The sequence below is a fragment of the Chamaea fasciata genome, unplaced genomic scaffold (assembly GCF_029207755.1).
Source record: "Chamaea fasciata isolate MVZ Bird 193981 ecotype frontalis unplaced genomic scaffold, bChaFas1.0.hap1 SCAF_10, whole genome shotgun sequence".
NCBI lineage: Eukaryota > Metazoa > Chordata > Aves > Passeriformes > Sylviidae > Chamaea > Chamaea fasciata.
In genome coordinates this window covers 11555340-11565678 of record NW_027094095.1, presented here as the reverse complement: position 1 = coordinate 11565678, position 10339 = coordinate 11555340, and the positions used below count along the sequence as shown (strand labels likewise).

General features: G+C 37.6%; 1 protein-coding gene across 6 annotated transcripts in view; it reads right to left on the bottom strand.

Annotated features, from left to right (window-relative positions):
* Positions 1 to 491: 491 nt before the first annotated feature.
* Positions 492 to 10339, bottom strand: part of CAMSAP2 (calmodulin regulated spectrin associated protein family member 2) — an 85760-nt gene continuing 75912 nt past the window's right edge. For 4 of the 6 annotated variants that reach the window (XM_066192298.1, XM_066192299.1, XM_066192300.1 and 1 more), the window contains 3 exons: positions 10183 to 10298; positions 8776 to 8894; positions 4728 to 7997 (listed from right to left, as the gene is read on the bottom strand). In XM_066192298.1, the coding sequence (XP_066048395.1) occupies positions 7692 to 7997; positions 8776 to 8894; positions 10183 to 10298 (541 nt within the window). In that variant the 3' untranslated portion in view covers positions 4728 to 7691. Of the gene's footprint in view, positions 522 to 2722; positions 2832 to 4727; positions 7998 to 8775; positions 8895 to 10182; positions 10299 to 10339 lie in introns of those variants that run through there. The other 2 variants (XR_010722436.1, XM_066192301.1) reach the window with 2 other exon arrangements.

Sequence of the window (10339 nt, the reverse complement as noted above, 5' to 3'; positions counted from 1 at the left end):
GCACTTGGACAGAGTGCTTGTGAACACACTGCAGTGCCCTGGCAGGCCCTGCCAAAATGGAGATGGTGGCAATTTTCTGACAAGCTGATGCCCGACTTTTTATTTTATTTTATTTTTAATTAGGAATGTGTGCCATGCATCAGAGATCCCGGGAAGGTTGTCAGGGATTTGACTGAAGCTGAACTGGATTCTCTGTCACATTCACAAAATGTCAGTGAGGTCAAGTCTACTTACTGACTGTCTTGCCGAGGATCCGCTGAAGGGCAGAGGGGACCCGTGTTATTTTTTCTCTCTTCTTTCTGGGCAGGAATACAAAGAAATGTCCCAAAGGCTGTCCAGCGAGGAGTGCTCCTGGCTGCACAGCAGTGACTCTGCCAGGCATGTGCAAGGAGTGTGGAACTCCATGGTTCCTTTTGTTCAAGTCCCAGCTTCACTTCCCAGGAATATGGAGTTGCTGGTAAAACAGTGAATTCTTCTATTTACTTCCAAAGCTACTTGTTGCTTAGTTGCCTTTGGAGGCGCTGCTGAAGAGAAAATGTAATTATAGAAATGAAACTGTTTTCCAACACATACAATACGGTAGAGATGATAAATCAGGGGGAGTGTGGAAAAACAAGAAGATTTTAATTGTCTAAACTGAGTGGTATGTATAACATTACTGAGCATAGATATGAAAAGTCCATTTAAAACTTTGTTTAACCTACAAAATTCTAGGTAAACACATGTAGGCTTTTAAATTGAATCCTGATTTTAGAGTGGTTTTACAGTTTACTAATCATTTTTGCATTAGCTGTGTTTTCAGTGGAAGTCCTGAGACCAACTCTGTGAGACTATCTCTGGATGGCAAGAAAGATAAAGCTTCTTCTCACTTATGGACCTGAAAGGAAAATCATGAATTTAAAATTATTCCTTTTTCTGCTCAGAATGTTGGACCTTCCACAGGCAAGCAGCAAATTCCTATACTCTGGAAAGAGATTTCAAGAACTATCAGGGAGAAATATGAAAGAATAGCAGTTGGTGGCCCTGCTTTGGGGGCAATCATACTATTGTTAAGTTTTGGTGAAGGTACATAGAGTAGCATTCCATGGGAAGAGAGCTCATGGGAGATCCAGTTCCCTGGTTGTTTGCAACTCTTTACTTAAGCTTAGAAACATGTTTGGGATGGTCTCAGCTTGCTTTGAACTCCCCACTCATTACTGCAAAGAAGGTAACTCCCACGACCAGCAAAACTGTTGGGTGTGGGTTTTAGAGAGCCTGAAAATCAGGATTAGTGGAGGAGGAGATCTGCATTGCCTAGTGACAAAACAGGGCGCTGCAGTCTGTGCTTGGAGCACTTCAGCAAAGAAAATAGTAATTGTGTGACTGTTTTACAAATGTTGCAGGTGAGAAATGAGATGCTGGAGAGCAGCACTGTGGAAAGGGACTTGGGGGTCCTGCTCAGTGGCACACTGGAGCAGAGCCAGCAGTGCCCTGGCAGCCAGGAGGGACATCCCTGTCCTGGGGGCGCCAGGCACAGCATCACCAGCCAGGCAAGTCAGGGGATTGTCCCCTCTGCTCTGCACCGGGGCGGCCTCACCTCCGGTGCTGGGGGCAGTTTTGGGCAGCACAATATAAAACTGACATTGAGCTGTTAGAGATGTCCAAAGGAGACCACGAGGATGGTGAAGGGACTTGAGGGGAAGCCATAAGGAGCGGCTGAGGTCACTTGGTCTGTTCAGCCTGGAGGAGTCTGAGGGGAGACCTCACTGCAGTGACAGCGTCCCTGTGAGGAGGAGGGACAGACACCGATCTCTTCTCTGGGGTGACAGCGGCAGGACCCCAGGGAATGGCCTGAAGCTGTTTCAGGGGAGGTTTAGGTTATAATCAAGAAATAATTTTTAACCCAGAGGGTGTTTGGGCACTGTCACAGGCTCCCCCGGGCAGTGGGCACAGACCACCCTGACAGAGCTCAGAAAGCGTTTGGACAATGCCCTCAGGCACACAGTGTGATTCTTGGGGTGTCCTCTGCAGGGCCAGGAGTTGGATTCCATGATCCTTGTGATTCCCTCCAATTCAGCTGATTCTGTGTTGGCCCTAAAAATGGGCCAATCCCCATTTTCTGAACTTGTAACTGAGCCATGCTACTCCTTACATTTTATATTTACATGCTCTTGTAAAAACTAAGAAAAACATTCTGTTCAAAACTTTATTCTGAAACAGGTTTTACTCATTTCAAGAAAGGATTTCCAGAACTTTGAGGTGACAATTCAGCAGAATTCTTGCATAATCTATAGAATCCTTTATGTCAGCATCATAGCTCCAGTTTCAGGTAGCTTAAAAAAGAAAAATACTGAGCCAAAGTATAATCTGGCTTCAAGTAATTTAAATAATTGCAGGCTTGTGGGGCCTTGCCAGGTCTTGTACTGCAGACATTTAGATCAGTGATGATGAAGAAATAATAAGACAGCTGCTGTGATGGAAAGCTCCATATTAGCTTTTAGTCTTTCTGCAAAGCTCCATTAACTGTGACATAAAAGTACATATAGATATTACTTAGTATGTCTCCCTGAAGTTCACATACCATTAACTGCAAACTTAAACACATGTGAAAAAAATTTTCAGTATCTTGCTTAAACAAATTTGCCAGCGGATAATGAAATACTCATTTACCCCTAAGCATCTTATACATCAAGTTGTTTGTAATGTTGAATAGGCGTTTGAAGAAAGTTTTAAATAACTTTTTTCAGTGAATGCTTACCTTATTTGTGCTGTTTTCTGCCCCTTCTTGAATCCTGATGGTTATTAGCTCTTCTGATCAGTAGCAGTTCTGTCTAGCATCCATCAGCGTCATCCTTGAATTCAGAAATTTGATTAAAAGAACTCCATCTCCCAAAGGCTTTGTGTTGAAATGTGCAATGTAGATTGCTTCCTTGCCTCTTACAGCAGTGGTTTCAAGTGCAAGACCTGCTTTTCATTCTTGCTAGAAGGAAATAAGCTGGAGTAACTTCCCTACCATGTTTGACTCATTGCTGTAGTTGTCTAAATAAAACATGTATTTTTAATCTGTATGTAAGCAAGTAAGTCTGAAGGTAAATGTGTGTTAGTATGTATGCCTGTACAAACACACGTCAAATATATTTTTACCTAAATGGAACAGATTGCTTTAAAAAAAATTGCTTATAAATGTACAAAGATGTATATGTTGAACACCTGGAATATGAGTGCTTATGGGTTTTTTTTTCCCTTTTGCTGATTCTCATTTTTTTAAGTAGAAAATGTAAAAGCAGCTGTAAAGGCCTGTGACTGTCAAGATACATCCCTATAGCGACAATTCTTCAAACTGCTTTTTCAGCTTATTAAATTAGTAGCAAGGCAGCAAAGAAATGCTAATTTGCTACTTGAAGAGATCTAAATAGTTAAAGTTTAGCCCTGTGTCTTTTTAAATAAGTTGTTGGAAAGAAGATATCTGCCATGGATCTGATCAGTACAGCTGCGTTTGAGAAACAAAGCTATTTTTTGCATCACATTTGTGTGGCCATCGATCCGAAACCTTCTGTTCCAAGCATAACTCTCTCCACTGGATCCCACAGTAGCACAGATTTTGAATCAGAAATTCTGTACAAATTCAGGCACACAGTACAGTCATCTTATGTCAAATGAACCAGGGCATGAGCAGGAGTTTCTCAGAGACGGTGTTATTTGCCAAAAGATAGAAATAACAAAGTCTGTTCTAAAGCAGATCTGTACAAAGGATGTTTTGAGATGAAAATTTTGAGCTGGGCTCACCACTGAAAAAAATAGCTTTACTGGGTGCAATTGTGTGTTTGTATTCCAATATAATTCCTTGCTTGTGTCAGCCTGTTTGTGATGCTGTACAGGGAACTAAGTGAGCTGCCTGAAACATAACCAGTTTTCAGGGGGAAGAAAGCTATTAATTTTCTTCCACAGTAGCTTTCAATTCAGCATTAAAAGCCCTACTGTCAGATTGCTGGTATTCTTGAAGTTACCCTTCAAACAGCTCTGCAGTTCTGACATTCTTTATCTGTGTAAGTCAGCCCAGCAACTCAGTCTGCCTGTTGACAGTGCAGGGATGTCATGGCAACTTTCAGCAAGTCCTTGCTCTTACTCTGAAACCCAGCAGGACAACACAAACTCCTAAAGAGGGAGGATTTGAACTGGAAAAATTACTAACTTACAAATCTGGAGAGGCATTTATATCCAAAATCCTCATTTTTTGGATAGTGTTTCTCTTCAAGATAGCATCACTAGCAAGTACAAACTCTTTCACTGGAAGTCACACACATGCTTTATCCGTAGTACCTTGACGAACAGAAGACTTCAGTTCTCCTTGACAACCTTTCAGTCTGAAGCAAACCTTTTAACCTGACCAGTAAGCTTCTGTGGCTTTGGAAAAATGGAAGCTAACCAGAGCCCAGAACTTTATCAGATGACTTAAAATTGTGAAATTCACTTCTGAAGAGAACAGGGTAACATCTTGTTGTCCTCACGAATGAAATATGAAGCCTATTCAATTATTCAATAGCCATCCTCTGGTAACATCAGAAATCTAGATTATCTAGGGAAGTATGACCAAAGATGGGAAACAGAAGAAGAAATTGTAATGGTGCATATTTCCTACAATTTCCACACTGCTGAAATAAGAGAAGAAACAAGATTTAAACATTAATGTGAACATTTTATAAATTTAGTTTATATTTACAGGTAAGCAAGAAAACAAAAAAATGTCATTTTGGTGCCATGCTTTTATTTAAATGAAAGGAAAAAACTACACTGTACCACATAAGTAGCAATGACAATATTTTACAGCACAGCATTTGAAAAAATATGGAAGCTATGCTCCATAGAAGTGGACAAGTAAGCACACAATACACTGTACATTTTTCAACAGTGCCCAATAAATCATAATTAAATAGCTGAATTTGGCTTTAAACAGCCAAACAATAAAAACTAACAGTCATACTAACATTAAAAAAAAAAAAAAAATCAGTAGCTATTATGACTGTTAGAAGATGAAATTTTGCTCCAAAAACTAAGACGAGAGTTTGGCAATTCAGTTGTAGCAACAATAATAATACCCCTGATGAAAGCACCAGTGTGTTCTGGAAAGGTCAGTGATAAATACTGGCCTTTATGGAAAGCTTTCTTTTTTTTTTTTTTTTTTCTTTTTCTTCTTTTTTTTAAACATGATCCCAACCAAAGATCCACTGTAATTAGAAAATTTGCAGGCTTAAAAAGGAAAAGCATCTCTAGCTTTACTTTTCCTGTATTAAGTAAAACCTTATACTGCGAGCAATGAAATTTTCAACTGCATTATTCACATTCTACTTTTAGACATTGCACAAATCTTGAACCTGTTGACAAATGCAAATTTCATAATACATTCAGATATATTTAAAATTACTCAAAGAACTCCTGCCACGTATTTAAGCTCACTTTGATTAGGTTGATGCGTGTGTCTTTATGGTGTTGCAAACCTTCAGTTAAATCATAGAACAGATTTTAGAAATAAAAAGCCTCCCATGATAAAACTTCTTTTGAAGTTATTCACCTTATGTGTGTCAGTTAATTCCAACCTCCTGGTTTCTTGAATCACTGTATATTATACACAGTTTCATATTGTTATTCAAGATGTTCCTACAATGGTATCTGTAGGAAGTGTCTAACAGGCAGAATGTGCAAACCCTCTTCCCCCCCTTTTTAATATTATTTATATCCTATATACACAATATGTATACACTTGAAATATAAGAGTTACATATCCTGGTGATATACATGCAAACAGTAGGAATCAGCTAACCACAAATAGTTTTGAGCCACATACATATTAAACATGTATTTTAAAGTGTTTTTTCTTTTTTTTTTTTTTTACAGTTTTAACAAATATACATAAATATAAGAACATAAATTACAGTAAACTGACAGCATTTTTGAGAAAATGTTTATAATCCAGATGCACTGATGCCTAAGGCCTTATAATAATTTAAAAAAGTACTGTTCTAAACTACTTAATGACATCTCATTCCTGTGCATCTTTTCTCTAGGTAAATGAGCACATCGTAGTAGTGAGGCAGTTTCTCTCAAAGCAGTTTAATGAGAGAAATATGAACATCATTTTAGTCTCCCATGAAACTGAATGGACTACATACTTATAGCACAATACTGTCTTATGTGAATGGAGTTGTCACAACACTGAAACAGAACAGAATCACAAATCATTCAAGTCTTTTCCTGAGAATGAGATTTCCCTCCCCCCCAACAAATTCTCTGGTGTACGATGTTATCAAAATAGCCACAGATTTAGGGGAGGCTTCAAGTTTGTGTTTTCTTCTTTTTTTCCAGAACAGTGCTATGTTAAAAGCAAATTATAAGAGAAACAAACACTGAAACGGGATAGTGATTTATAAAATAATCAAACAAATAAAATGCAGCCCTTTATAAATAATACTGAAATATGCCTAGAGTTTGGTTTTGCAAATGGTCACGTTATGGATTTACTGAAATGTCAGTTAGGCTTTTTTGCCATAGGTACTTAAAAATTGCTCTGTCCCAAGACATCACCTGTTAGTGTCAAGAAAACAGTTTACGAAGACACACTGAAAATTCTTCTCAGATGTCTGTTCCCTAGAAAACTGATTCAAGTCTGAGCTGGCAGATCTGGAGGCAGGAAGTGGCCTGGATCTTAAAATCAATGGGAATTAGATACATGACTTCTCAAAGATCTGTGACTTAGTGAATTCTGTGATTCTTCTGAATATTTAGTGCTCTGTTAGGCAACATCAGGGATCTAGTTCTGAATGTTTCATGAGTTCCTATTCCTTCCTTGAAGAAGCAGGACCTGACCGCATGCTCTCTCTCCTGCTGGAACAGCACAAAGCAATGAATGCACCCTTGCTTAAACCATTTCAGAGACCTACCAAAACTTTTTACTTGGAGTTTTACTGGTGTTGTGAACATGCACATGGTCAGCCATGACATCTCAGATGGCAATTTACTGAAACAAAAATAATTGCATCACCTTTACCCTGAGTTGTTGAATAATTCATTTGAAGGAAACTTCAAGCAGTTCAAAGGTTTTTCCTTTACTGTTTAGTTTATAAGCAAATCAGTACTATTTAATTGAAAAAGAATTATAAATATACAGGGGAATGAATCTTGATTTTGTTACAGCACACAGTAAGGGTCTTGGAGAACAGACCCATTCAGCTGTTATTCAGTGACATACAATTTATCATTTAGTCTTTACTGTAAGTCAGTATGCAAAGTTCGATGGTATTGAGAATATTAAGAAGTTTTTCTTTAGTGAAAGAAAAATAGTTCAAGACAAGCACAAATACAAACATATAAGGCAACAGATGTAAAAAATGTAGTTTGAGTCACTAAAGAGGAACATTCAGTGCTTCAGTGTATCTAATCAAAATACAGAGCAAATATACTCTATATGTTGCATTAGCACATACAAATTTCCACACATATCAAACATTTCCGTAATCACTCATAATTATTCACCTAAGAGTTAATCTTCTGCACTCCTAAACACTGTGTTTACATTCCAGTTGGACATGATAATAGAACTCGCTGTCCAGTTATAAGTTCTAAGAGTCTTGTTGGCAACTAGAAATCTATTTCCTATAGGCAGTAAAGATGAAGTGCAAGTTTATCATAATTGTCTCAAGCAAATTTTTTCCCATCTACTATGCCTTGGAGGGTAAGAGTTTCTTAGGAGTTACTGGTCTCTTGGTTTGCCACAAATGGCTGTGAATGGTAATGGCATCAACACTGGCAGACAAAGTTTTGGCAGGTATGTGGCTAAATTGCTTCCTGTCAGAGTTGTATTTATACAGTCCCTCTATCATTTTCTTTGTGATAGATTTGGGACCTATTCCTGTTAATTTATTGATTTCTTCAGTATCAGGGCAGTACGTATACAGAGATCTGAACTGGCAGCCTGAATCCCGGAACAAGATTAAGAAATTATTGGCATCAGATTTTTCCATTTCCTTTAAAAGAAAGAAAGAAAGAAAAAGAGAAAGAAAGAAAAACATTCAGAATATGAATTTTGTATTGTAATTAGAAAACATTTCAACTCATTAGATTTCATTTTGAATCAGTTTTCTACCAAAGCTGAAACCTATGTCTAACTTCTTCACTAAAAGACCTTATTTTCAATCATTAGAATTTGCTAAGCTTCACCTATGTGAATTTTGATAGGGTAGATATCCATCTCAACCAAAACCAATTTTATTTAGACCATTTCAGCTATACTTGTTTAGCTGTACCTCAGAGACAGACATCCCAAAAGTCTTCTTGTAGACCAAATAAAAATTCTTTTCATCATCCATTTCATCAAGCTGGTCTAAGAGTTGCAAATTTGGGAACAGGAAATTTGACATGTGTCTCGATAGGTCTGAAAGATTCTCTGGTGCTAAACTGGAATTCCAGTCATCCCTAAATCCACTCAAGCTCGGTCAAACTGTGAAGTCAGTTGAAATGTATTGAACAAAAGTTCTGTATTTCCTGAAACCTTCAGATTCCTATTCTACCTAACAGATCTTCCATGGGACACACACCCTGAACACATTCAGCTTTTATTGTGTGATGTATGCTTCATCCTAGAGTTAAGCATGACATTTTTGCAGCTATTTTTTTTCTGGGATTTCTGAGGGTCATTTTGCTGAGGTTTCCTTTCAATATCTGCATTTATGCTGCAGAGTCTCCATAATGCCTGACTTTGGTTTGATGTAGGTCTTTATGCTTTTAGGGGTAATACACTCTTACCTCCAGGATCTTTTTCTTTTGACCTTCATTTACTTTTCCAGCCAGGCAGCAATGTGCCAGTGCATTCTGAATTATATACTTATTGGATTTAGCACTGGGTTCTTTGAAGAGCTTTGGTCCTATGCAAAAGGAACGACAAATAAGCTAAATTAATCAATAAGCCAACAAAAAGTTACTTTGAATGCTGTGAAGCACTTCTGGTGTGGAACTTTTGCATGCATAGAAACACAAATCCAGGAAAGATACAGAATAAGGTTAGAGACTACAAACTTCACAAACAAGTAAAATGTCATTCAGCTGTCACTGAATTTACTTACAAATGTGTCTTTCATTATTAAATCTTTATTACTGGCAGCCTCAGTAAATATTTTTTCTCTCAGAGGACCTTTTCTATGAACAACAAAACATTTTGCTTTTTCTAACCAAAATTTCAGTTCTCCAGGAGAGAGCAAAGTATTTCTTTTTTTTTTTCTACGCCTGTGACTTCAATGGTGTGAGGTATAACAGTGAAGTATATACAGTGCTCAGAGTAACTGTTGCTTGTCCTCTTTGGGATTCCAGAAATGTTTTACCCAAAACCAGGGATGAAAGATCTGGCCTTACACTTGACAGGTTATTCTGTCTGTAAAATGATTCATCTGGTTGAAGGAGAAATCTCCTGTTTTAATTTCTGAAATGTATGTGTACTTGGGTCAAGACCATTTAAAGAAAAATCAACACGAGTGCCAATTAGAAAATAATGTACAAGCATCAATTAAATTTAAGATTAAATCTCAGTTGTCTAAGCTTTGAGGGAAAAAACCCTAGAAAATACCTAAACTTATGCTACTCTTCTCACAAAGAAAGTGACATTAGGTTGGCAAAAGTGGAGCTTTTATGATCCTGATGATGCAAGGTCTTGGCAGTATCACGTGTGGTATAGTTAGAGAAAAGGGAGGAAAATACCATTATTATTTGATTCATAATATAATGAAGAATTAGTAGTCTGATCATAAAGTTCTTAATAAACAACGAAGGATCTGTCAGGAAACAAATAGTGCAGAGTATTTATTTTGCATTGCTAAGAAGATTTTTTTGCTGTTGCAATTTGGTTTTTGAATTTTGTAACTCTATTCTAAATGGAGTTGAAATATGAAGACTTTGTGCCTTGCTGGAGACGCTGCTGAAGTACAGAATGATGTGTGAGCCCATGTGCTGTTCCGAGCCTGACTGCAGTTTATTGTGGTTATCACAGATTTAGTCCGTACTTTTATTTTGGATTTAAAATGTTAGCCTTGTATTATTACCCTCTACTTTGAAGGGTAAAACTCTATCAAGATTTACAAAGCCAAATCGAGGTAACTGAAAACTTTTCATGCATAGAACCAATAATAGGCAGGTACCTTTCTGACTGTTGTTGTCACTGACCTGTGTACTCTGTAGCAGAGGCCACTGAGGAAGTTGTAGATGCATTTTCCCAATCTTTTTCTCCGTTACGACTACCACAGCGACTTGGAGATAAAAATCCTTCCACAGATTCAGACCTAAACATTAGTTTTAAAATGTATTAAAAAGATTCACAATG